This window comes from Mus caroli, unplaced genomic scaffold (assembly GCF_978045245.1).
Source record: "Mus caroli unplaced genomic scaffold, Mus_caroli_1 scaffold_17, whole genome shotgun sequence".
Lineage (NCBI taxonomy): Eukaryota > Metazoa > Chordata > Mammalia > Rodentia > Muridae > Mus > Mus caroli.
Genome location: NW_028227272.1, coordinates 29495288 through 29522476, shown reverse-complemented (window position 1 = coordinate 29522476; position 27189 = coordinate 29495288). Strand labels below are relative to the sequence as shown.

The 27189-nt window shown below is 50.2% G+C and overlaps 1 protein-coding gene across 1 annotated transcript; it reads right to left on the bottom strand.

Moving 5' to 3' along the window:
• Positions 1–15581: 15581 nt before the first annotated feature.
• On the bottom strand, positions 15582–26645 carry Zdhhc19 (zDHHC palmitoyltransferase 19). Its single transcript, XM_021185215.2, has 9 exons — positions 26583–26645; positions 25649–25896; positions 25185–25306; positions 24371–24510; positions 23675–23847; positions 23088–23193; positions 16695–16780; positions 16151–16377; positions 15582–15712 (listed from the first exon to the last, which is right to left on the bottom strand). Exons 2-9 carry the CDS (start codon positions 25792–25794, stop codon positions 15669–15671), a joined length of 1044 nt encoding a protein of 347 aa, XP_021040874.1. The 5' UTR covers positions 25795–25896; positions 26583–26645; the 3' UTR covers positions 15582–15668.
• Between the last annotated feature and the right edge of the window lie 544 nt (positions 26646–27189).

The window sequence follows — 27189 nt, the reverse complement described above, 5'->3', positions numbered from 1 at the left end:
GGGTAGCACACTCCACAGTCATGTAGAGGCCAGTAGGGTCGTTTCTCTCTTTCCACCATTGCATGGGTTCTGAGAAGTGAGCTCAAGTTATCAGGGTTTTGTTTGTTTGTTTGTTTGTTTGAGACAGGGTTTCTCTGTGTAGCCCTGGCTGTCCTGGAACTCACTCTGTAGACCAGGCTGGCCTCGAATTTACCAAGGTCTACCTGCCTCTGCTTCTCAAGTGCTGGGATTAAAGGTGTGTGCCACCATATTCCTCTAAATTGCCAGGTTTCCAAGGCAAATACCTTTACCTGTGAGCCATCTCACAGGTAAACTTATTATTTAAGGTACTGTCTCTCACTGAACCTGGAGCTCACCCTTTTGGCTGGAATAGCTGGATGGGGAATCCTGGATCCACTTGTCTCTGTCCTCCAGCAGTGGGGTCACGGGTGTGCCAGTCAGGGCCTCAGACTCACACAGAAGGCGCTTGCCTATGGAGCCGTAGCCTCGTGTATACTTCCAATGCATATAGTTTAAGCAACAATAAAGCTCAGTAAGGTGGCTAAAATTTACAAAAGTAGCCAGGCAGTGGGGGCGCACACCTTTATTCCCAGCACTTGGGAAGCAGAGGCAGGTGGATCTCTGAGTTTGAGGCTAGCCTGGTCTACAGAGTGAGTTCCAGGACAGCCAGGGCTACACAGAGAAACAAAACAGCAACAGCAAACAAAATAACAACAAGAAGCAAGAGCAGGCAACAGTTGTCAGAAATGTTTATAGAAAGAAGACAGGCAGCCTCCAAAGTAGCGGCATATGTCTGCAATGCAGGTGCGTGGCACTGACACAGGAGGGTCACGACCTTGAGGTCAGCCTAGGCAACATTGTAAGATCCTGTCTCAAAAAAGCTACAAGGAGGAGGGAAAAGGAAGAGGAAATGAGGGGGTTGAGGGAGTGTTCCTAAAATATTCGTAGGATTCAACTCTGATCACAAGATTATGAAAGATTTTAATTTTCCTCTTTCGGTTTTTGATACTCTAAAATTTTTTCAAAGTATATCTGGGCAATGAGGTATATTCTGTAGTCCCAGTTACTCAGGAAGCTGAGGCAGGAGGATTATTTGAACCCAGGAGTTTGAAGCTAATTTAGGCAACATCATAAGACATTAGTTTAGCCGGGCGTGGTGGCGCACGCCTTTAATCCCAGCACTCGGGAGGCAGAGGCAGGCGGATTTCTGAGTTCGAGGCCAGCCTGGTCTACAAAGTGAGTTCCAGGACAGCCAGAGCTATAAAGAGAAACCCTGTCTCGAAAAACCAAAAAAAAAAAAAAAAAAAAAAAAGACATTAGTTTAAAAAAAATAACAACAGCAATAACAACAACCAAAACTAAGACATGTTCAGCTTCTGTAATAAGAAATACAAAAGCATTAATTTGAAAACAAAAGCAATTTTGTAAGTTCAGAGATTTTTGTGATCAGCAACAGCAGCCATTAAAAGGGCTTGTGTGTGGGTTGCTGTGTGTGACAGAGCTGTGATAATAAGACGCAGTCTTAGGCTTGATGGTCCTGCCTTAGCTCTGCTACCGGCTGCTACATGGCCTTAGATTGGTCAGGTCCTCGGTTAGTTTCTATAATTCAGAAGTCTCTTAGCAGTCCCACGGCACAGCAAAGGCCGGGGAGTTATATACAGCCACTTCACACATTGTCTTAGCTAACTAAACTTAACTAAAGCGAATGCAAGGGGATTTTAGAAAAGCTTTGCTTAGGGTGTGTGTGTGTGCTTTTTTTTTTTTTTTTTTTAATCCCAAAAGTGTGTGTTCTTTTTAAATCAATAAAAAGAGAGTGGGATAATCTCTGAAATACAGTTCCTGGAACTGAACATATTTTTGAGGTTTCTCTTAATGGGTATCAGAAATCGCCTCTCACCCCTAGCCAACCACAAGCGCAGCTGCTGTGCCTTGCTAGTGCCCTGCTGGAACCAGAACCACCAGTGTGCAATCGCTCGCCTTCATCCTCCGATGTGTTTACCCTGCCTGTGGCTGCTTGGCTGGGCCAGAGAGCTGACTTCACTGTTTCCTCTTTACGCTCACCCAGCCGTCCTCTTGTCCCCCACACCCTAACCCGTCTTCAGCTTGGCCTCATCTTGGTCTGGGTGGTCCTAACTGCCTTCCTTCATCCCTCTGTTTTCTGTTTGCGAATGTAATCCACACTGGGCACAGATCATGCTCATGACCTGTTTGTTAGTTCTCTCCCTTGGAGGTGGCTTTGGGGAGGGTAAGACACAGTCTCACCTAGCCTAGGCTGGCCTCTAACTTCCTGTGTAGCTGAATCTGGTCTTGAACTCCCGGTTCCTGCTGTTTCCACCTATCTCCCCATGCTGGGATGGCAGGCACCACCACCGGTCCTTGTGACAGGCAGCACCTTGTTAGTTCTTCTTGAACCAGTGTTCACCTCTCACGCCTAGCCTGGAAGCAGCTATTAAACTTTGAGGGTGACAACAGAGGAAAGGCAGAGGAACAGATCGGTGGCAGAGCTTCCAAAGGTGAGGATGACAGCCCTAAGCGATGCTAACGAGGCCCCTGGAAGAAGGATCTAGAAGGCTAGCTGCTCTGTAAGGGGGCTGGTTCTCCACAATTCACTGTGCCGGGGCGTGTGTGAAGACCGTGTGATTACCCTCTTGTGTTCATAGCTTGCCTGTGACTCAGATTCTTAACTTATCAGACTAGGTGTCAGCCTAGGAGACCCACGTAGGAGTAAGTTTAGTTCTTTGCCTGTCATTCTGCATCTTTCTGGTTCCTTTTCGCCATGCCCCAACCCCAGTCTTCTATCTGCCCCACAATAGGCACCCGACACCCAGTCAGAGGTCAGCCAGCGAAAGTTGCAAACTTTCTCAGTTAGAGATCTGGCCTAAGTCTCTGCACAACTCACCTCAGAGAGGAGGGCTCAACTGCTGGGCCAGGGACTGGCAACTGGTTGGCGGGCATTATTCTCTAGACCCATCATCCCGCCTGGGTCATAGCCAACACTGAAGACAGTGACCTTAGGCAAGTCATCTCTGGGTCCCTTTAATGTTCTGTGAGACATAACACCTGCCCTCAGGGGCCGTTGGGAGCAGTGGGAGGGAGCACGGCCTCCCAAATGTAGTCACTCAAGTTTCTGTTGAGGATCGTACACCAGGACATCACATGCACTGTCACCTCCCTGGGCATCTGTGGATCAATCAATTTGAAATCATCTCAGTCTGTGGAAAATAATGACTGTGTTGAAGAGCATAGTCCATGTGCAATCTGATGAACATAGGCACCCCCTCTTGCCACTTTTAAGCAATTCATCACAGACAAACCTGTGTCCTGGCTGGGGAGATGGCTCAGTGGGTAAAGCGCTTGCTACGTGGACATGAGGAGCTAAGGTTGGATTCCCAGAACTCATGTAAAAGCTGAGCACCGTGTCCTGTATCTGTAGTCTAGTACCAGGGGAGGGCAGAGACAGGTTCCATGAGGCCTGCTAGTCAGCCAGGCTGACCTAACCAGCAAGCTCAGTGAGACCCTGACTACAATACACACACACTACACAAACAACAGATATATAATACACAAAACACAACACATGCATGCAAGCACACAACACACACACATCTGCCCACAATACACACACACACACAAACATAATCTAAAACAAAAAGAAATCAGGCTCCAAATCCTTCATGTCAAGGTGAGTCAAGCTCCTTTTGAACTACCAACATTCATTTTGAACATTCACTTGATAAACAACTCATTGACATTCCATTGATAAACAATGGAAATATAAGGTCCCTGGGGAAGGACCTGCTGGGTTGTCACACTGTGACTCATGAAAGGCCCTCATGAGTCGCTTGACTTTGTGCTAAAGGCCTTGGAAGTGGGTGTCACGGGGATGTTCCAAGCCATCCTGGAGGCCCAGGATGAGGGCAACCACTGAAGGACAACGGTCTAATGTGAAGTGAGACTTTAGCTCATTCTGGGAGGGTGGGGTTAGGAGGTCACTTCTAGGTGGCACACATCTCCTGCCAGTCTACACCTGAGGTTAGCTTCCCTGGTCAGAGTCCTAGAGCAGTGTGCACAGGCGGGTCTGGCTCTGTCAGCACACGGTCCTTGGTTCTACTGGAGGGTTGAGGATACGGGATCGATCGGGGCAGGATTTTACCTCTTCAGATCCAGATTAATGAAGAGATGCAGTGAGGCTCCCCATTTAACAATCCCCTGACTGTGTGCCCTTCACTACAGCACAGGACACCTTTGATTGCCCACAGTCGCCTAGGATTAAGGCAGGCCGGGGTGTAACTGGTCCCCTAGCTCACTGAGGTGGCTAAGACTGGAGGGAGGGGCAGCGTCAGGTACTTAATGGTATCTATTACACAACAGCACGTCCCCACAGCTTACTCTACTGCAGTCTCACGGCAGGTAAGAAAGTTACGAAAGCCAGGTATAGCGGCTCACACTTGTAATTCCAACCTGTGTCATGGGCTGAGACACCAGGATTTCTGTGAGTTCCAGGCCATCGCCATTGTCTCAAAATAAATAAATAAATAAACGACTACCTGATATAATTTGAATATTCTTTTTTTCTTCTTCTGGTTTTTTGAGACAGAGTTTCTCTGTGTAATAACCCTGGATGTCCTGGACTTGCTCTGTAGATCAGGCTGGCCTCAAACCCACAGAGATTTACCTGCCTCTGCCTCCTGATTAAAGGCGTGCACCATAATACCCAAGGATGACTTGAATACTCTAAGGATGGAGGCCGGACACAACTTTCAATGTTCATGTATTCCATGCTGCAGTCAGAGCACATTTCCCTAGGGCATGTGCTGTATTGAGGTGCTTGGGGTACTCCGCACAAGTGACTCCGGGATTCTTTCCTTTGCAGTCCCTCTTCCCTCCTCCTCCTCCTCCTCCTCCTCCTCCTCCTCCTTCTCCTTCTCCCCTCTCTCTTTCTCTCTCTCTCCCTCCAGGACCTCATTTGTGCTAGGCAAGCCCTCTAACCTGAAAGCAAGACCACGATACATGTGAACAAGGAGAGGAAACTTACAGAGCTGATAAGAAATTTCTTGCAGGATGGTGGTGGTACACACCTTTAATCCCAGCACTCAGGAGGCAGAGGCAGGTGGATCTCTGTGAGTTTAAGGCTATTCTGCTCTACAGAGGGAGCTAGGACAGCCAGGGCTACTCAGAGAAACCCTGTCTCAAAACAAACAGACAAAACTAAAACTAACACAACAACAACAAAAGAAAAAAGAAGAAAGACTCATGCTTTTCTTGTTGTAACTGACAACCTAAAGTCAGATGGAAGAACAGACATAATTTCTTCTGCTTGAGGAATTAAGGAAATATAAAGGGGGCAGAAGTGAGGTGTAGGCTGAGGGAAAGGGGTGAACTCAGTTGACCAAGTAGGAAACAGCAGCAGGTGGCTGGGGGCGGGTCAGAGAGAGGGCGCGGGGTGGGGACGGGGTGGGGGTGGGGCACACACAACAGTGTGGTTTATGTCCTATCCACTGAGGAGGTCGCTTAAACCCGAGTTACAGCCGGAATTGAAAGATCACAGAAGGTTCTGGATCTGTCTGAGGAGGAGGGCATGGGGGCTAGCAGGACGGAGGCCTGAGAACAGAGTCAATTCTGCAGGCTCATTTTCCTCAGGGGAGGAGCAGGCTTCCCATGAACTCTATCTGAAATGGGTTTAAACTGCCATCACAGGGTAGTGTGGCAGGGATGGACAGGGATGGGGATTAAGATGCAGCCGTGATTGGCAGCTGGAAGACACATCCCACCCCACCCCACCCCACCCCACCCCGCAACTCAGCCCTGGGGAGAGCCTGGCCAATCCTACTTTAAGGCAGAGGGAGCGGCTCCGCCCTGAGCCAGTGTTCCTCTAAGGACTGAGCCTCCCGTGCTACAACCTCCTTGTAACAGGCAATCATTGTCACCCACCCAGGGAGCTGTGGGGACCTGGTATAAGGAGGGACCTGCGACACACATGCCGCTGTGTCCTGCCATTGTACGAGCCTATTTGGTCCCCCCCCCCCCTTTCCCTATTGAAGCTTCAGGGCTAGAGTGGCTGTCCAGGCAACGGCTCTGCCTGAAGCCTCTTTGTTCCTGAGGTTGCAGCTGACTGGCAGTGTAGGCGGTGTAAGCAGCTTTTCGTGATTCAGACCCAGGCAAAGAGAAAAAAAAAATTCTAATTTGAGATCAGAGCCCACAGCTGAGGGGGAGGGAGTGTGGGGGCTGCTTCCACCCGGGTTGGGAGAGGGGCCCAGGCTGGGTTGAGGGCTTGGGTGGCTGGGCCTGCACAGGGGTGGGTAGCAACAGCTGTGTCAATAAAACTGCCCATAAGCATCTGGTCCCGATTATTTTCAGGTAATATCTGAGCTGTTCTGTGCGTGAAAGAAGAACATTTTTTCATAGTCACCCGGCAAGGCAGAGGGAAAGCTAGCCTGAAAATCAGGTGTCCTGACACCCCCTGACCACAGCTAGAATCAATCCCCTTACATAGGAAACTCCTGACACCATATTTGATCAATTTGCTTCCAGTTTTTAAAATAATTTTATTTACTTATTTAATGTACATCCGTGATCTTCCTACTTGTGTGAGAGAGGGTGTCAGATCACCTGGAACTGGAGTTACAGACAGTTGTGAGCTGCCATGTGGGTGTTGGGAATTGAACCTGGTCCTTCGGAAGAGCAGCCAGTGCTCCTAACTGCTGAGCCATCTCTCCAGCCCCCTCCAGTCTTTTAAAAATAAGCATGTATTTTTTTAAGATTTATTTATTTATTATATGTAAGTACACTGTAGCTGTCTTCAGATGCACCAGAAGAGGGCGTCAGATCTCATTACGGATGGTTGTGAGCCACCATGTGGTTGCTGGGATTTGAACTCCGGACCTTCGGAAGAGCAGTCAGGTGCTCTTACCCACTGAGCCAGCTCACCAGCTCACCAGCCCGTAATTTTTTTTTTTTTTTACTTAAAAGGTTTCTTTTTTTATGTATATGGCTATCTGTCTGTGTCTGTGTGTTTGTGTGTGCACCACAGGTGTGCCTGGTGCCTGCCGAGATCAAAAGAGGCCACCTGACCTCTGGAAACTGGAGTTATAGATGGTTATGAGCCAACATGTAAGTGCTGGGACCAAACCTAGGTCCCCTGCTAGAGCAGCCGGTGCTCTTAACCACCGAGCCTTCTCTGTGGCCCCTACACACGTAACTTCATAATAGCATTTGATCATACTATAAATAAGTGCATTCTTTTTTAAAACTTCCCTTTGCCCTTGTCTCCTGGGCACACCATGGCCGCTCAGTGTTTGCTGCATGAATGAGAAATCCACTCTTCTTCCCACTGTTCGGTTCAGGCCCCAGGTTGTTTTGTTTTTAACATCTTTACTTGAGGAGACAATATACTTCTCTTGTTACTATTTAGTGTGTGTGTGAGAAATGGAGTGTGTGTGTATAAGAGTGTGTATTAGTGTGAGTGTGTCTACATGGTGTATGTGTGGTGTGTCTATGTAGCATGTTTGTATGAGTATGTGTGGTTCTGTGTGGTATGTAAGTGTGTGTGTGTGTGTTTATGTGATATGTGTGTGGTGTGTGTGTGTGGTGTGTGTGGAGTGTGTACATGTGTGTATTTGTGTGTGTTCTGTGTGTGTGTATGTATGTGTGACTTGTGTGTATACGTTGTGTGTGTATTTGTATGGTGTGTGTGAGCATTTATATGTGTATGTGTCTGTGTGATTTGTGTGTGTATGGTGTATGTGTCTGGTGTGTATATGTGTCTGTGTGATTTGTATGTATGTGGATATGTGTGAATGTGTCTCAGTGTGTCTGTGTACATGAGTGTATGTCTCTATGTGTGCCTATTTGTGTGAGTGTGTCTGTGTGTTTGTGTGTGAGTATGTGTATGTGTCTGTGATTTGTGTGTGTGGTGTGTATGTATGTGTCTGTGTGATTTGTGTGTGTGGGGTGTGTATATGTGTCTGTGTGATTTTTGTGTGTGTGGTATATGTGTGAATGTGTCTCTGTGTATGAGTATATGTCTGTTTGTGTGTGCCTGTGTGTGTGGTATATGTGTGCCTGTGTGTGTGTGTGTGTGTATGAGTGTTTGTCTGTGTGTGCCTGTGTGTGTGCCAGTGCACATGTGCCACAGAGCACTCACAGGACAACTTTGGGGAGTTGGTTCTCTCTCCACCTTGTTGAATCAGAGTCTCTCGTTTCTTCCTCTGTGCTGCCTGCTCCACACTCTGAAAGCTTCTGGGAGCTTCTCCTCTCCGCCTCCATCTCATGGCAGGAGGGGGTGCTGGGGTTGCCGCTGCACTCCACCTCACGTGGGGTTTTGGTTGTTTCCCAGTGTGGCTCCCAGGAACAGAACCCAGGCCATCCGGCTTGCTATGTCCTCTTCCAGCAGTAAGGCTGTAGATGGCTTCCCCACTCCCAGTGCCTCTTCTCTCAGGACTACCTGTCCCTCCGGTCCTGACCCCTGCCCCTCTAGCAGGGGACCTGAGACAGGAAAGGCTGGCCGAGACCGGCTTTGCGACATGTTCTGGACTTTTCTTCTTCCTCACACTAATTACAGCTCCTCCTTCTCAGTGACTGTTCCTGAATCTGGGCTAACCCTGGGCTTTTGCTCATCTTGTGCACCATCTCTATCAGGTTCACTCTGACATAGAGAACTAAATTGCAGAGTCTGCCACAGTGGAGAGTCCTCTGGGTTAAAGACCAGTGAAGTGATGGAGACCCTCAGGCTCCCCATGATGGGACTTCAGGTCTAGTGGTCAGTAGTGAGGCAGAGCACTGGAGCACTGAGTCAGAAGTCATTGTATGTCTGACCCCAGAGGTCAAGGGAAAGACTTTCCAGGAAAAGGGTGTGGTCAGCCGTGCCATTACAGCTGGGGATCAAAGAAAAGTGACTTCAAACCAAACCAAACAAAACCTGGGCAGGGGCTGAGACTCAGTGGTAGTGAGCGCCTAGGATGCACACAGCCAAGAGTTTGATCTTCAGCACAGCAGACAAAAACAAAAACAGACTAAAGTAGAAAAAGCAAGTTCCAATCAGGTCTCAGGTCCATCAGTACAGCGGCTGTGTGAGTGAACCTGGAAGGGTGTGGACCTTCCAACCAAGCTCCAGGCAGGAGTAGGTCCCGGAGACCCCAGTGAGCAGAAACAGGGTGGGGTGAAGATCAAACAAACTGCTGCTTTAAAGCCACCTGAATGTTTTAGGAATGTCTGGATTTGGGCTTCTCTTTCCTGTAGCAGGATATTTAAAGAAAACAGACCTGAAAGGCTTCAGGTCCAGAGCAAAGAGGCCTCTGTGTGCTTCCTCCTGGCCTCTGCTTTGGAAAAGGTTTCTTTCCTCTTTGCTCTGCATTGTGCCCAGGGCAGCAGAACCTGTTCTCCGAGCCAGGCCAACAGCCTAAGTCTCTGGATAGTCAGAGTGAACTGGGCACAGACCCACCTCACAGCCTGACAGACACTTTCACCCCAGAGGCCTTGCAGCAGGGGCTTTGGGAGGCTCCAGACTGTACTGCCAGATGGCAGCCAAAGGGCCCAGCCCTGCTCCCCAAGGGGCTCACTCATGTCCCCTAAGACCAAGCCTAGCTCCTTCCCCTGGAAGATAACTTGGCGAAAGGGAAGGGAGCTGAAAAGGTCACCACAGAAAGGTGATCTAGGCTTAGTGCCTGGGAGTTAATGAGGTGGCCTACCCACAGCCTTGGCTGCTTCCAAGTCATCTCAATCCAGAGTGCTAAAGGCCAAAGGGAGGGGGAGGAGAGGGAGAGAGAGAGAGAGAGAGAGAGAGAGAGAGAGAGAGAGAGAGAGAGAGAGAGAGAGAGAGAGAGAGAGAAATGTAAGAAAACATAAGAGAATAGTATCCTGGTCTAGTGGCCCAGATCTTTAATCCTACCTGAGAGGCTGAGACAGGAGGATTGTAAATTCAAGATCTGTCTGGGCTAAAGAGCAAGTTTCAAGGCTAGAACCTGACTATAATGTCAATACAAATGGTGAAAAGGACAGTACCTATGTATATCCCATGTGAAACTGTGAGCTCATTTTGGTGGGGTGGAAGGATCCTTCACAGGGCGAGGACACTAGACTAAGTAGACTAAGATTCTACCACTGTCACCTTGGCAACCATCCCAGCTTCATTCCTGTCAGAGAGTCTACACCTTGTAGAGACATCCAACACTGAATTCAAGACCAGACATCAGCTCCACTCTCCTGTTAGCAGGCAAGGAAGGGTGACTTTGAGAGGCTGGGATATATTCAAGACATGCTGTAGGAAGCAGAGAACCTACTCCACCCAGCATCTCCAGAGGCCCGCTCTGCTTCTGCACAGCATCTCTGGAGACCCACCCTTGCTGTTTGCACAGCAATTTGCTGCACTGGCCAGGAAGGGGCCAGCAGGAAGGCATCTCTCCATTTTTGCCCAAGGCTTGTAAAGAAAGATCTAGAGACTAATGGGCTGCGGATGTTCTCAGCACAGTTTTCTCTGCCCTGAGACAGTGCCCTTCTTTGAGCTCCTGATCTCCATTGCTGCTAGGGATGGCTGAGTTCTAGCATGACTCTAGTTCAGGCAAGGGATCCTAATGGGCCACCGAGGCATCGAGGTCAGGCCAGAATCTTGTTCACTGAGACAGAATCCTAGGTGTGAGAGACCTGGAGGCATAAGCCTGAGTCCATCTGCCTGCAGGTTCTAGCAGGAGAGTCACAGGTTCAATGCCCTGCTGGGCTTTAGAAGGAGTTCAAGCCCAGCCTGAGTAACTCTGATAAGACCTGGTCTCAAAATTCTAAATGGTACCTTAGTGATGGTGCTTGCCCTGAATACATGGAAATCTTGGTTTGAGCTCCAATAGTTAAACATTTAAGGAGGAATCCCAGTCCAGGCCAGGAGGAGTCCTGCAGGTCTGGGGACTGTCAGAGCCACATCCACAAAGGTACTAGCAGTGCCTCAAGCGCTGTTTGAGAATTAAATGAGCTAATGCAAGCAAAGTCTTTAACCCAATGCCTGGCACACAGAATAGCACCGTGACTGTAGCTCCTGATGTCAGCCTTGGGATCCTGCTGGCTGAGGTCAAGCAGCTAAGTCCTTAGGCCCTTTCTGGTCTACAGGCCAGGACCTGGTCCAGCTTTCTTAGCACAGGGCGTGGAAAGGGCACAAGGCAGACGACACCTGGAGACTGCCAAGGCTAGCCTTTCCTGAGCTGTACCGACTCCAAGGGAAGCCCTCCCTGATGCCCTCATCCTCCGGTTTCCTTCTCCCTGAGGAATAAGGGAGGTGGTTAGATGGCCCATAGGGTCCCCACCCTCACCAATTTGGAATCTCTCATTTCCATAGCAAAATAAAACTGCCCCAGTCAGAAAGCAGTTAGCAACGGCTGGGCTGCAGAAATGCCCCCCATCCCCAGGGCAGAAAGAAGCAGACAAAGGCTCCCTGTACAGTGTCTGCCTTCAGCCCTCCTGTGCTCTACCCAGATCCTACAGCTTCCACGAATCACAATTAGACGTTCATTCTTACTTGAAAGTCCTCCATTGACTTCGAGTTCCTGGAAGTTTTCATCAGGGGAAAAGCAGGGGTGGGGTGGGGCGGGGCCAGGTGGGGGTGAGGGTGGGGGTAGTCAAAGAAATGGAGAACCGAAAAGCAGCTTGTGGAAGAAGAATGGGACGGGAAAGAGGACGGAAGGAAGAGGAAGGAAGAGGAAGGGAGAGGGAGTAGAGAGGAGAGTGGAGAGGTGAGAGGAGGTGAGGCTGAAGATGGAGGCCAGGACACAGAGAAACAGGAGCCAGGAATAACAGCCTTTGACTTCCTTTAGCCCGAGGTGTCATGAACACAAGCAACTGGGCTGATTGCTTAACTGAAGTGCACAGCCATGGCCCTAAGGCCATGAGACTGCTCAGCAGGGGAGTCCCAGCTTTTACAACTGAGTCTCCACACACTCCTTTGGCTGGGTGACACCCCAGCGGTTGACTTTCTGTAAAACAAACTTCCCCTTGAAACAGCACCTTTCCCCCATCACTGCTCGGCCCCAAAGGATCCAACTCTAAACGGGGCAGCAGTGGACTCTGCCATTACAGTGATTGGCATTATGAAGTCCTAAGCAGGCCACACAATGCAGCCCAGACGCATGCAGCCCTTAGGTCACCCTCAGTGATGCCTACCATTGACTAAACAGCCTCTGGCCAGTGCTGGAGTCTGACTCTGCCTGGTCAATGCCTGTGACAATGCTGAGACTTGTGTCTGCTCACCTTGCTTCCTAGAGAAGCCCGTAGTCTTCACGCTGAAGACCGAATCATGGGAAAGGGCCTGGAGGGGGTTGGCTTTTCCACTTAGCATGGCCAGGGGAATTTACTGCTTTGTTGAATGTTTTCCTCCTTGTCTCTAAATCAAGAATAGCAACTTAGCATGGTTGGTGTGAAGATGAAAGGAAATATTATAACTTCGCACAGGCTGGACACAATGGGGGTTAGTAAAGGTTTGTCACCAGGAATAGGGCTTCATCCCCAGGCTGCATCTGTTTGCTAAGAACTAAAGACACACAATGCCCAGATAAGGTCTTAGGGGCCTGACACCAGACCCAGGTGCCATGAGGTGACCAGCAAGGACCTGTGCCCATGCCCTGTGAGGTGTGAGGAGCCTGGCCCTGACTGGCTTTGTAGTAGTCCCCTCTGCCCCATCATTCCTGCCTTGCCCCACCCTCAGCCACTGCAGGGCCCCCCTTGGGTGGGGTGGTTAAGGCAGAGCAGGGCGGGTGAGCCAGAGGCAGTAGGGACCATTATCGGGAGGCCCAGGATGCAGAGGGCTTCTGCAGCCTCCTAATCAGCTCCCTGACTGCTGAGGCATTGGCTTATCTGAGCCTAGGGTAAGAGAGCTGAGCTCTGCAGCTACTGCGCTGGCTCCCCTGCTGGGGCAACTGAGAGTAGGAACCAGAAAGCCACCAGGCTGCCTGCCATTTCTGCCAGGAGGTTATCTTAGCCAGCCACTTCCCCCAGTAGCCCCCAAACCCTGTCTGAAACTGATGGTGGTAGCTTGTCTCCGACCCTCACCCTCAAAGTCAAAGCCTGTGACTCTTTGTGAAGTAAATGTGACTCTTTGTGAGGTAAATGACTCTGTGGGGACTGCTGGGCTGAGCCAAGTAACTTCTGTCAAGCATACTAGTTGGCAGCAGGTCGGGTTAGTCAGTCACTCAAGACTTGTCCTACCCTGTAAGTCTCCACCTCCCAGAAGGCCGTGTGGATGACTTGAGATAATTTTGGCTCTAGGAGCTAGCTGGCTGGGATCCACAGAGGGGCTCCAGCTCCAAGTTGGCACATGGTCCTTCTTGGCTTTGACTCTTCCTCTGAGGGAGGCAGGGCATGCTGGGCATACGGACAGCAGGCCCCCTCCTGGGGCTCTGATAACAGCTCTCACCTTATCTGTCAGCCAAAGACTGGGTGGGGTAAGTCTGAGAGGCAAAGGCAAGTTCTGCAAAAAAAGGGGCAGAGGAGAAAGTGGGAGCAGAGCAACTGAAGCCCTTCCAGCCTCGCCTGAGATCTAGGGAAAGGACAAAGGGCCATTGGAGAAGAGGTGGGCTAGGCCCTCCTAGAGCTGTAGAAATTCTCAATTGGGAAGAACAAAGAAACCTAGAATCTTTACCCCAGAGCAGGAGCGATTGCCTTTGAGGAACTCGGGGCCTCTTGAGAATCAGAAGAAAATTACAACCTTGTCCTGCTGGGTAACTGAGGCCTTAAGGAGTCAGGGAAGGTAACATGCTTGAGCCTCTGAAGGCCCCTTGCCTGAGGCTGGGTGAGTTCCCTGCAAACCTGGAGCCTAGGAACCAATCAGTACAATCCCAAGCCAGGTGAGGCTGAAGAGAGCCAGCCTCCCTAAAGCCTCCAAGTGGGCCAGGTACCCCTTCCGGGCCAGGTACCCCTTCCAAGCCAGGTACCCCTTCCGAGCCAGGAAGTTGCAGGATTTAATCCAAGTCTTTTTTTATTTTTTGGTTTTTTGAGACAGGGTTTCTCTGTATAGCCCTGGCTGTCCTGGAACTCACTTTGTAGACCAGGCTGGCCTCGAACTCAGAAATCCACCTGCCTCTGCCTCCCGAGCTGGCCCAGGCTCCCGGACCCCTCTATTTCTCTGATCCAGGCCCAGGCTACCTGGGGAACTCTCCTTTTCGGGAAGAGGAAGTCCCCTGACTGCCCTTTTCCTGAAGCTGGGATGTTCCCTTCTGCACACACCTGGAGAGTCACACCCAGATGTAGACACACTCAGTGGTTCAAAAATACCAGTCCTGTCCTCGCTGCCATGTAACACAGAGCCCCACAGTTACATGTGCCCCATAATAACCCAGAACGTGCTCCCCAGAATCTTCTAGAAGGGCCAAGCTGGGCTGAGACTTTCTGTATTTTTTAAGACAGGGTCTATATAGTCCTGGCTGTCCTGGAATTCACTCTGTAGATCAGGCTGGACTCAAACTCCCTGCCTCTGCCTCCTGAGTGCTGGGATTAAAGTCATGTGACACCACACCTGGCCTGGGCTAACTTTTCATATGTCAATGACACATATCCAAAACTCCACCTAGAAAAGTCGAGCAAGGGTAAAACTAGAGAAAAGCCCCCAAGCCCTCTCTCAAAGAAGCTCTTGGTGTTGAAAAAATGAGCTAGCACTGGTCAGCTAGCACTGACCCAGAGGGTCAGAAGCAGAGCAGATGAGTTTGACAGATTTGACAGGAATGGGCCTGGGCCTCTAGGGACAGTGAGTGGGCTGGGGCCTGGGGGCTGGGAACGGGGCTGATAAGGGAATAAAGCTGGCTTGTGGCTTAGCTTTATAAAGAGCTGGAGAGATGACTGTACTACAAAGGCCACACACCGTGGCCACTAATAAAGTCAGAGCTTAATGTGCTCCTCCGGTCACCCCCAGGAATCTAAAAACACACGGGACCTTGGATCATACCAGGGACAGGTTGGAGTATGGGGGTGCGTAAAAAATGAGATATGGATGCAGGATAGATGCAGGCTTAGCATGAGGCTGAGCATCCCACGTTTATCCAGGTCTCTTAGAGTGGCCACTGGAAGGATACCCACACCTAGCCTGATGACCTTCCAACCCAACAGGGTCCCCGTGCCACAGAGCAAAAGGTCAAGTGCATCTTGCACGTTCTCCGGGCAGTTGGCGCCCTCTTCAGCCTGATAGAGGCACTGCAAGGCAGATACCTTGTTCTTCCCCAGTGCAGACGTGACTGGTGGTTTTCCTTCGCATCATCACCAGCCCTTATCAGAGAGACTGCAGGGGTTTTTTGTTTTTGTTTTCGAGACAGGGTTCCTCTGTGTAGCCCAGGCTATCCTCGAACTCACTCTGTAGACCAGACTGGCCTCGAGCTCAGAAATCCGCCTGCCTTTGCCTCCCAGAAAGACTGCAGTTAATACTGTTGGTCCATTATAAGAGAGAACCTTTAGTGTCCTGCCCAAGATCATGGAACCAGGCAGTGATAAACCCTGAATTTGGGTCTCCGGGAACCTGGCTGATTCATGCCCAGAAATCCGTCTTCTCATCCCTTCAACAGGACAGACACACCCTCATCAGAATCAGAAATCAACAATTAATATTTAATGAGGATGGATGGGTCCCAAGTGGACCACAAGGATTCAGACTCAGAGGCGGAAGGAAGTTCAGGTGGTCCTGGCTCTGTGTGCACCGGGGCGAGTCTCAGCTAGGGGTCTCCAGCGGCAGGTTCAGCCGTGGGTTGGCATGGACCTAAACACAGAGTGAGCACATGCAGGCTCCCTCCAGGGTCCCCAGCTCCACCCCACCCCCCATCTCCTCCTTGTTTGAGCTAAGGGTGACCAGCACTTCAAAGGTCTTGGGATTGGAAGGGAATCTGTGATGATTTGTCCACCACTGTGCAGTTCAATGAAATTAAACTGTATGCAAAATTTTTGACTAAATGAAGGTGCATTCTTCAAAAACAGTATAAACTGTAGGCTAATCTCCATCCCCATTAACAGCTAGCTCAGACCTAGTGACTGGCCCAAGTTGGGGATGAGGTCTTTTCTCTGTGTGTGTGTGTGTGTGTCTGTCTGTCTGTCTGTGTGTGCCTGAGAGTATTCTAGAGCCACCCCCTTTCAAGGTCCCTCCAGATTCAAGCTCCCCTCCACCAAGCTCTGAGCACCCCAGCTTCAGGGCTAGCCCCACCTCCTGGGGACTTTTCCGCAGATGCAGGCAGCCTTCTCATCTCTTGGAGAGCTGCAGCCTCTCCACTCCCTGGGGGCCCCTTCCCTGGAACGTGCCGAGGTTGGTGCTGGGGTCCCAGAGGACCTGGGCTACAGTGTTTAGGACGACATGGTGGTGAGGACTTTGTCTTCTCTTGGATCCATGCTGTTCCCACTGGTCTTTGCAGACAGACAACTTCAGACATGTAACTGAAGAAGTGACCGGGCCAGGTACAAGGAGTCAATGCCCTTCTTAGCCAGGGCCCCATCTTCCCTCTCAGTCTGGGGACTCATCCCAGGGATCAGCCCTGCCCAGAGTTAGGCCAGCCTCTTCTGGCTTCAGCTCCCTCACCCCCTCAATCTTGTATCTTGAGGCAAAAGTCAACAGCAAGGCCCCCAATGGTCCTGGGGTTGGGGGGAAGAGGGGCTGGGGGCTGAGGGGAAGAGTGCAAGGTCTGGGGCTGGGATAAGAGGGCACTAAGTTATCCCTAGGGCCCACCATTCAGTTATCTGATTTCCCAACTCACTTGGGACCCAGTGGTGCAAACATTGTTAGATACCAGTTCTTGGCAAAGCCCTGGTCAAAAGGGTTATATTCCGGATGGTACCTGCACTGGAAGGGTATGGGGAGGAGAAGAGAATGTCAGAACTGGCCAGTAAGTCACAGCAGCGACATGCCATGCCGTCAGCCAGTCAGCTCAGGCCCAGCTGGAGCGGGCTGGTCAGTCTGCAAAGAAAGAGAAGGAAGCTGGAGAGCGACCTGGGCTGTGGCTTTCCTGGGTTCCAGGAGAAGCACCTTTCTGAGCAGCTCTGCCAGGGCTGCTGCTGACACTGTGCCTACCTCTCTCCTCTCTTGCCCTCTCAGGGCTCCCTGTCACCTGTGTGCCCCTATGTAGCATCCTTGCTTTCTATGGGCCACAAAAACCCTCCTCTGACCTTCCTGACTGCTGTTCAGACCCTCCTGATGTATATTCGGATCCTGCTTTAGCCACTCAGCCCCTCCACAGACAGTCCCACCACCCAACCACCATGTCTTGGCTTTCCCACTGCTCATTTTTCCTTTCTGAATGTTTGTCTTCATTGAATTTCACCATCTTGAAGGGTTGTAGTGATTCGAATCAGATTTTCCCAGTCAGAGTCACATGGCCTGGGAAAACCTGTCCCAATGTCGATGACATAGCAAAGGTCAAGTTCAAAGTTCAAACCCTCCCTTGATCTCCTTTTTGTTTGTTTGTCTTGAGACAGAATCTCACTCTGTAGCCGAAACTTCCCTAGAACTTACTTTTGTTGCCCAGGCTAGTCCTTAAACTTGCAGTGATCCTCAGTGCTGCAGTTAAAGAGAACCCCACTGTGCCAGCACCCATTGATGCTTTCTTCCTCTTCTCTCTCTCTCCTTCCCTCCCTCCCTCTCTCCCTCCCCTCTTTCTTTCTTTCTTTCTTTTCCTTTCTTTCTTTCTTTCTTTCTTTCTTTCTTTCTTTCTTTCTTTCTTTCTTTCTTTCTTTCTTTCTTCTTTCTTTCTTTCTTTCTTTCTTCCTTCCTTCCTTCCTTCCTCTCTCTCTCTCTCTCTCTCTCTCTCTTTCTTCTTAAAGACAGGGTTTCTCTGTGTAGCCCTGGTGTCCTGAAACTCACTTTGTAGACTAGGCTGGCCTCAGACTCACAGGGATCTTCTAGCCTCTGCTTTTTGAGTGCTGGGTTTAAGGGCAAATGCCCCAGCACCATCCAGCCTCCTGGACACTCTTAATTAGGGTCTCCTCTCCCCTCTCCACTGTCCCTTCCCACTCATCCTGAGACCCACCCCCCCACACTCCTCCTGCAGGTCAAGCCTCACCCCAACTTAGAGAGCCTTAGTCACAATGAAAAGTGACCCAACATCATCTATGCCTGCTTCCAAATGATCTGTGCCCCATGCTCCTCTCATCAAGACTTTGATCTTCAGCACAGTATCAGCCAGAAGGCAGGACCACATTCAGGACTGTCCTGGAATATCCTGCCATGGCCCAAAAACTATATCAACCATTGTGCTATGCCCACCTCCTTCAAGCTGTCTGCGGCAATTTAGAGAAACAAGTAGCTCCCTAGGAATTCTGTTTAGAAAGATTTGATACAATTGACAGACCTTTTAAAAGTTCCATGGGAAACAATCAGCTAGTTGTATAGGAAGTATAGAAAACTGTTGATTTCTATGATATAGAAATGCCTAATTCATAAGACCCAACCAGAGAATCTGAGTATATTCCTTTACCCACAGGGGCATGCCCTCTCAGACACAGAGAGAATCCAGTAGCTGTGAAGTGCTCCCATAGACTCTCATGAAGTGCTCCTATAGCCTCTCACTGGCTACAGACTTGGAGCTCCTGCTCCAATTCTGTGTCTCAAATGTCTTCACACTTTCCAGGACCCAAACAAAGCGTCATCTTATTATGTTCTCTGCCCAACTGCATCCCCTGCCCCCGCTCTCCTTTTCCACTATTATGCTGAATCATTGGTTTGTTAGTTTTCTAGTGCTTGGAAGTAATGCCAGGGCACTGTGTTCTCTTTAAGCTATGTGCTCTACCACTGAGCCGAGGCCCCAGATCTAGATAGTTCTGTGTCTCCAACTGTCCCAGGCACTGCAGTGGGCACTGTGGGCACAGTGTAAGCAACACGGCCGGCTTAGCTTTCTCTGCTCTGTGAGCAGCTGTGAGGCAGTGTCCTAAACACTGAGGGGAGTGGCCAGGGCAGCACAGAGAAAAGGGAGCAATCCAGTAAAGCAAGTCCTCTGGCCTCCCTGGCACCATGGCTGCCACCCGAGGAGCCCCAGCCAAAAATGCTGTTGCGTTTAGTTCATAGAGTGCAGAGCGGGAAGTGTCCGTTGGCTTTGGACACTCGCTGAAAGGAGGGTCACTGTGGTGCTGACGATGGGCTAGGGCTGAAGTAGGTCCAGAAAGTAAGAAAGCAGCTGGTGGACACAGCCACCACCTGCAGGAAGGGGCACCCAGGGGAGGTTTCAGCAGGTGGAGTGGAGGCTTATGACATTAACTCAGGGCCATGCTTTGATTGTAAGACAAGAGGGGTATAGAAGGCCTGATAGTAATAAAAATAACAGATGGGTCTCTTAGCCCGAGAGCTCCTACCATAAAGTCTTAAACAAATTAACCCATGCCTCCCCTTTCTAAAGTGGGAAACATAGTGGCCCGCTGGCCAATTAACATGCCCAGCCCTCACTGCAGGTGTGTTGTAGATTCATGATCCAGTGTGGTTCATCGGCAGAGTCCTTGCTAAGATCCAAAAGGCGCTTCAGCCCAGGAATGGCCGTTTAGAGAGAACAGAGACTGGGATATATGATCAGTATGAACTGGATCCAGCCAGAAAGAGAAGAGAGCCCTGCCTGGTGAAGCCCACGGTGCAGATCACACTTAAGTCCCTAAGTTGGGGTTCCTGGACTAGGAAGGCCTGATTTTAAGCAGAAGGAAACAATGTTCTGGGGCTGACCTGGGGCTGACCTGGGGCTAGAACCAGAAGATATTAGAGGAAAGACCGCTGTCCAGCAGAACCTGAAATGATGGACTGACACCAGAGAGAGGAAGTATAGTGGGTGCTGGGCCATAAGGAAGGGCTGAGCAGAGGAGGCAAAGGTGAGAGCAGAACCAAAAATGGGTGAGTGATGACTGAGATGGGAGTACACAGGGGGGCGATGTATAGAGGATGTTGTGGATGGACCCGGGGCTGTTTATATTTTGATGCTAATTCTACTCTCTTGGGAGGGGCTGCAAACAAGGAGTGAGTCACACGTACTCAGGTGACTTCTTGTGAACCAATCCCCTAAAGAATAAAGGAGCCAATCACTGGGCGAGTAGGAGGGACTTCCGGGTTGGACAGAGGAAGAGAGGAAGCAGGAGAGAGTTAGGTCTTTTTGGACTGTGATAGTGTGAGGACAAGATGTAATTATGAGTGTCTCCTGGTTTCAATGGCGGATCCATCAGGATTCGCCACCGGAGGATATAGATTTAATAAGGCTTACAAGATTAAGATTTTAGTTGTTGCACCCAGTGATTGGCTTACCGTCATTTCTGAACTAAGTCTGTGTTGAGTTTTCACGAGGCGGTTCGACTGGGTTCAAGAGAGAAAGGTACAGCCAGGCTATGGTGGCACACGCCTTTAATCCCAGCACTTGGGAAGCAGAGGCAGGTGGATTTCTGAGTTCAAGACCAGCCTGGTCTACAGAGTGAGTTCCAGGACAGCCAGGGCTACACAGAGAAACCCTGTCTCGAAAAACCAAGAGAGAGAGAGGGGGAGAGAGAGAGAGAGAGAGAGAGAGAGAGAGAGAGAGAGAGAGAGAGAGAGAGAGAGCGCAAAGCGTGATGTGTGGGATTTGAAGCATGGTGCTCATGTGGTAGTGAACTACCAGTGGGAATCTATCGAGCTGGGTGGAGAGATTTTGGACAACTGAGTCAGAGTCTCCATGAGATAAATACAGGTCGGCCATTGCCCGCCAGTGCATGGCTGGCCAGGCCACTAGGGCAGAGAGTTGCCGGCACAAGCACTGGAACATGCCAGTTCGTTTTTGTTTTTGTTTTTTTAAATATTTCCCACAACAGAGGATGCTCTGTCTGTCTGTCTGTCTTTCAGTTGTCTGCCTCTAGTTCCCCCCAATAATAAGTCTACCTGTCTTAAAACAGCCATTAGTCAAGTTACCATCCAATGAGATGGTTACAGAATCCACATGCTACAAAGTAATGATGAAAGATAATGAAAACCAAAACCCAATAGTAGCCTAAATAAGTGTACGGTGGAGCATATTCACGGATCCCGAAATGTGCTCTGCTCAAACAGTCCAGAGAATTCTGATGAAAACCCCAGCGGGTTTTTAGAAAGTGACAAAGTGACAAGCTGATTCTCAGTGTTCCCTCCAAGGAACAAAGGGCCAAGAGAACCGCAAAAAGCAGCCGTTAGAGAACTCATTACATGCTGTTTCCAAACTATAAAGCAACACTAACCAAGACAGTACAGGGTGGGCAGAAGTGCGCTATTGAGAAATTAGCCATGTCTGTCTGGCCAGTTCTGCTTTTAATGAATATGCAAAGACACCACAATGCAGGAAGAAATCCTTTCCAACAAGTGGAGCAGGTATGCAAACAGCAAATCTTGGGGACTGGAGCGGCAGCCCAGTCTCCTGACAGCACTGTCTGCTCTGGCAGAGGACTTGGGTTCAGTTCCCAGAACTCATATGGAGGCTCACAACTGAAACTCCAGATGCAGAGGATCTGGCACCCTCTTTTGGACTCCACAGGCACCCGGCATGTATGTGGTACACAGAGATACATCTGGGTAAACTTGTACGCATAAAAATAACTTTAAAAAAAAAAGCAAGCCTTTACCACATACAGAATTTAGCCCCAAAGAAATCATCAGTCTAAAGGTACAAGCTAAATCAACAGAATCTCAGTAGAAAAACACATGAATAGAATTTTGTGGTCTTGGGTTAGCAAAGATTTCTGAGTGACAACACCAGATGCACATGATCCATTTCTGTGATGCACACTCACAAGCACACACACACACACCATACTCATGCACACGCAGACAGGTACACCATCACAATCGAAAACTCTGCTGTGTGAAACGAAACATGATGGAAAGAAAACAAAATAACAAGCTATGGATTTCAAGAAAATATTTTTAAAACACATACCTGAACCCAGAATACGATGAAACACAGTTGCCCCGTGACCCAGCGATGCCACTCCAAAGAACTCTCCCAACAGGGAAGCTTGCTTTCTGGACACCAGTGTTTGCATTGAGTTCATTTTCTAACTACCCCAAACTAGAAATGATGTAAAAACCTTTCAGTCGGTGCACAGGTAATCTGTAGAGCATCCTACAATACAACGCAAGGTTACACAGCAATAAAGAGGAATAAACTGATGAGAACAGCGTGGGCAAGAAGCTCAAGTGTGTTGTAGTAAGCAAGCCAAGGCAGACACGGAAGGCAATGACTTCATTTATGTGGGATTCTGAAAGATTTAAAACAAACCCAAAACAACAACAACAACAACAAAACCCCTAAGGGTAGAAAACAAATCAACCATTACTGGGGGCTGTAATAAGAAAACAAATCCACTACAAAGAGGCCATGAAAGACACTTCTAAAGATACTACTTTCAGATACCCCTCCGATGACTCCGGGGTTTCTACTGCCCCAAGACTATGTCCCATGCTTGATTTTACTGGCTGCTTTAATGTGACCATCTGGAAGGGGTCTGCTCAATTGCCAGCTTGAATCAGAGCTGTTACCTCACTCTCTTAACAACCTTCTTTCAAGCCGAACTTCAAGTCATTAACTCCAGCAGTCAGCAAGATCGGAAGTTCAAGGTTTGCCTGAGACTGTCTCAATTTTAAAAAGGGGGTGGGGTGGGGGTGGGGAGGGAGGAGAGGCTTGGGATACAGCTGAGTGGTAGAGCATTTGCCTAGCATTTTCCAGACCCTGGGTTCGGTTCCCAGTACTGGAAGGGGAAATGTTCTAGCTCCTTGGTTCTTTTTGCAAAGCTGGCAAGCTCTGTCTTCTGTCCCTTTGAAATCACTCCAGGACGCAGAATGGCGTGTCAGGCCTGCTTAACTCCTAGCTCCTTCTCTTGGTCTAAACTTGACAGCCCTAGACTGACCTCTCTTGGTGTGGTCCACGGTGTTACCAGGTTAAATGCAGGATGTAGCTTTCCCGGATACCCAGACACACACAGCCTAGCAGCACACAGCCTTGCACCCTAGACGGAGAGCGACCGCCAGGATCCAGCAGGTGGCGCTGTGGTCCGAGCTGCCACTTAGAAGATGAGTACTGAAGGCCTGACCCTCAGGGGACAAAGGCAATGGAAAATCAGATCCTGAGGGCTCAGGATGCTTCCCATACCCGAACGTCTGAATGCCCACGCTCCGCCCCACATACCTTGCTCTCGTAGGAGCTCTCCGCCCTGCTCACAGATAGGGCCTGGATCAGCAGCAGCAGGAAGAGCGGAATCAAGAAGCCCGCAGCGGGCACAGCCACCAGGATGCTCGCCAGCTAAGGAGCCACGCCCAGTGCAGCCCATCTTCCCCTTCCCACCATTTCTCCCCCTATCCCACTACGATGTTGCTCTGCTTGTCCCTTTTAGGCTTTCGTCATTCTATGGCCTTACTAGGTTCTAATTTTTTGTTTGTTTGTTTGTTTGTTTTTGTTTTTGAGACAGGGCTACTGGGTAGCCCTGGCTGTCCTGGAACTCACTCTGTAGACCAGGCTGTCCTCGAACTCAGAAATCCGCCTGCCTCTGCCTCCCAGCGCCTCCCAAGTGCTGGGATTAAAGGAGTGCGTCACCACTGCCCGGCCTGATTTTTTTTTTTTTTTTTTTAAACTTCGTCCATTTCCCCACTTTCATTGGCCCACACTGAACCTCTGAAGTGGCTTCTGCTAGCTTCATCCATCACTGGCTCCACCCTCTGAGACCTCATCTCTCACCTGCCTGAGCCCCTCCCCCCTGCTCGCGCATGAGTAGATACGCCATCCCCTTGTCCAGGGAGAAGGGCAGATGCCTTGTGCGAATTAGGAACGTCAGGCAGGTGACCAGCAGGGCTCCCGCGTAGAGACAGAGAGACAGGACCAGCAGCATGAAGAGGCGGAAGTTACGGTGACCGATGCAGTTATTGACCCACTTGCAGTGGTGGTCGAAGTCCTGTTATAGGGAGAGGGACAGGCCTCCAGGATCCGTCCTTCCTCCCAGCTTCCATTACCCCAGACAACTCAGCCCTTTTGGTCGCTTACTCTAACCTTGCCCCAGCAGCTTCCCTCCACACATCTGTAAACTGGTCCGCCAGTACATGTGAGACAAGCTTGCACAAACTGAGACCCTCCCAACCTAAATATCCAGAGGAGGACAGGAAAAGTCCCCAGATCAGGCCTACAGCCAAATGAAGGGTTTAGATAGCCCGTGGCAGCAAACCAGGAGATAGGTTTGGGACTGTCATCCCTGCCCACTCCCCCGGGACCAGAACACGTGAAAGTGCCCACGGTGACATGCCACCCTTCCTGAATGGACACAGGCACAACGGCAGTGACCCGTGTGAAGGATCAAGAGCAAATGGACATACAGTGGTCCTTGGCCCTCATCTGTCAGGGAAAACTCTCCCACTGACCCCTGGCCCACATAAGGTTCTGGCCAGGTCTAGGTGACAGGCAGTGAGTGAGGGGATTCTCACCTCCACGCAAATGTTGCACCACGGGCAGTGGTAGGTTCGGGGTGGGCGATGGAAGAGGCACTTGGAGCACCATTCCAGGCGGAAAGCCCTTTGGTTCACTCGAACCACATGTACCATCATGGGGTCCTCTTTGGTGGAGCCTGACGTGGGATAGAGTGAGGCAGCTGACCTCACACTGCTGCCCTGGGCAGCCCTAGGCACAGGGGATGTGGGGGAGAGGTAGACAGGGAATCCCTGATCTTACTGAGCAAGCTGACCATCAGGGAGGGGGAGGAGGGAGAGAGAGAAGCACGTGGAGGGGGGGGGTGCGGGCATGCTCCAGCCAGCCTTTTGTATAGAACTCTGCCTTTCAAACAGTAGTAGCCCCAGGCAGTGGTGGCGCACACCTTTAATCCCAGCACTCGGGAGGCAGAGGCAGGTGGATTTCTGAGTTCGAGGCCAGCCTGGTGTACCGAGTGAGTTCCAGGACAGCTAGGGCTACACAGAGAAACCCTGTCTCAACAAACAAACAAACAAACAAACAAAACAAAACTGCACATGAAGTTCTGTGTAGTGGAAGAGGGAGTGCCCACTGGTTTCTCTCTCCAGCCTGGACAGCCCACTCTTCTGAAACAACTGGAAACCATACAGGATCTTGTTTTGTTTTGCTTTGCTTTGCTTTGTTTTCAACACCTTGGTGGCGTAGAAAATGAAATGTTGGGATAGAGAAATGTTGCCATGGGGTAAAGAAGTCCTGATGTGCGAGGTTGGAAGTGGGGTGCCAGCCCTCAGGGTACCAGCTCCTTCCAGGGGGGGCTGAGTCCTCCTTCCTCACCTCGATGTAAGATACCAGGGTCTGAGAAGTTGAGCGAGACGAGACTGAAGAAGGTGAGGATGAAGAGTGGGCCTGTGATGGCAGGAAAGGCCCACTCCCCGTTCTGAACCAGCCACCTACAACTGAGACCAGAGCCTCCTTCAGTTTTGGAGCTGGAGTAGCCCAGAGCTCATCTCCCAGGCCCTGTCCAGCTGGATCAGGCCTCGCACTCTAAGTATCCAGGCAAGGGACAGACTCCCAGGGCCCCCCCCAACAAATGCCAGCAGCAGCAGCACCAGCTATTTTTACCCGCCCCCGCCATACACCAATCCTCCAGAATTCTATGGCTGCGCATTTCTTTTTCTGTAGCTAGACTGTTGTTCCCCAGGCCTTCTAGCACACCTTCCTGCAAATCCCTTGCCTCTGCACTATTTTTTCTTCTCGTCCCCGCATAAGGAACCTAACGGATGACATGGGACACTCACGGGAATCCGAAGAAAAGGCCACTCAAAAACAGCAGCAGCGTTACATTGAAGGCAGCAAACACGCTTGGGGGTAACCATGAAAGAGGGATGGCGGGCAGCTGTTGTGGTTCCTTCACAAGTGTCACAGTGTCCTTTAAGAAAGGCATGGCCAGGGCAGACAGAGTACACAGCTCAGTGGGCAAAGCGCTTGCTGTGCGGGTACGTGGATCGGAATTCAATCCTCAGGTCCCAGTACAAGCAGGGTGTATCTGTGCACACACACATGCATATAACCTTAGTAGCCACAAGAGAATCCCTGGGGCTTTTTGGCCAGGTGGTCCAGCCAAATAGGCAAGCTCCAGGTACAGCAAGAGAGCTTGTCTCAGAAAGTGAGGCGAGATGAATTGAGGAAGACAACCGACTTTGGCTCTCACACGCATGCACACGTGCACGCACATGCTGTTGGTATTCTGTCTAAACTCCACCCCCACAGTTCCTGGCAGCAGCCAGGTAGGCTTGGCCCACTATAAAAGGGGCTGCTTGGCCCCTACTCTCTCTCTTAAGCTCTTGCTTCTCTCTTACTCTCTTGTTTCTTTTACTCTTGCTTCACGTTGTCCCCTCTCTCCCCATTACCTTCCCCCCACCCCCACTCCCACCCCCCCGACCTCCACGTAGTCATGGCCAGCCTCTACATCTTTACTCTCTCCTTCTTTCTGCCTTTCTCTGCCTCTACTACTCTCTTAACTCCCCTCCCCATGCCCTAAATAAACTCTATTCTATACTATACTATCCTGTGGCTGGTCCCTCAGGGGGAAGGGATGCCTGGGCATGGGGCCCGCTGAGGCATCCCCTTCCCCTACACCCTGCCAGAGGATATTCTTATAGCTCTTTCTTTTTTTATGACCACGCAACACACACACTCACACACGGAGTGGAACATGACTCCCATACTCACAGGTAAAGTATAAGACTTCATACTAGCTGGTCTTTCCCTTAATGACCCAGAATTTCATTGCCATAGCAACAGAAGCCACAGCCCAGGAGAGAAGGAAAAAAAAAACAAAAAACAAAAAAAAAAAGTCTCAGTGTGATGTCACAGAGGCAGAGGAATGGGGCTCTGGCTGCTTCTGGTCACTTTCCATACCAACCCTCCTCCTGCTCCCCACTCACGCCAGAGTCCAAGGAGCCCCAGTCCTGCCATGTGCTTCCTTGGAGGCTGCTGGGGTTTGTCTTTCAGAAATTCAGGTGCTGAAGCCCTTTGGTGTGCTAGAGACCTTAAGAGTGGTTAGCAGAAACACTGAATCTCAAAGGGATTTACATGAAGTCTTCATGGGACTGATTCCTCCTCCCCGGTCACAGAATCTCTGTCATGTGACTTCTCTGAGTTCAAGGTCAGCCTGGCCTACAGATCAAGTTCCAGGACAGCCAAGACTACACAGAGAAACCCTATTTTGAACAAACAAACAAACAACAGAGAATTCTCAACAGAGGAATCTCAAATGGCTAAGAAGCACTTAAAGAAATGTTCAACATCCTTAGCTGTCAGGGTAATGCGAATCAAA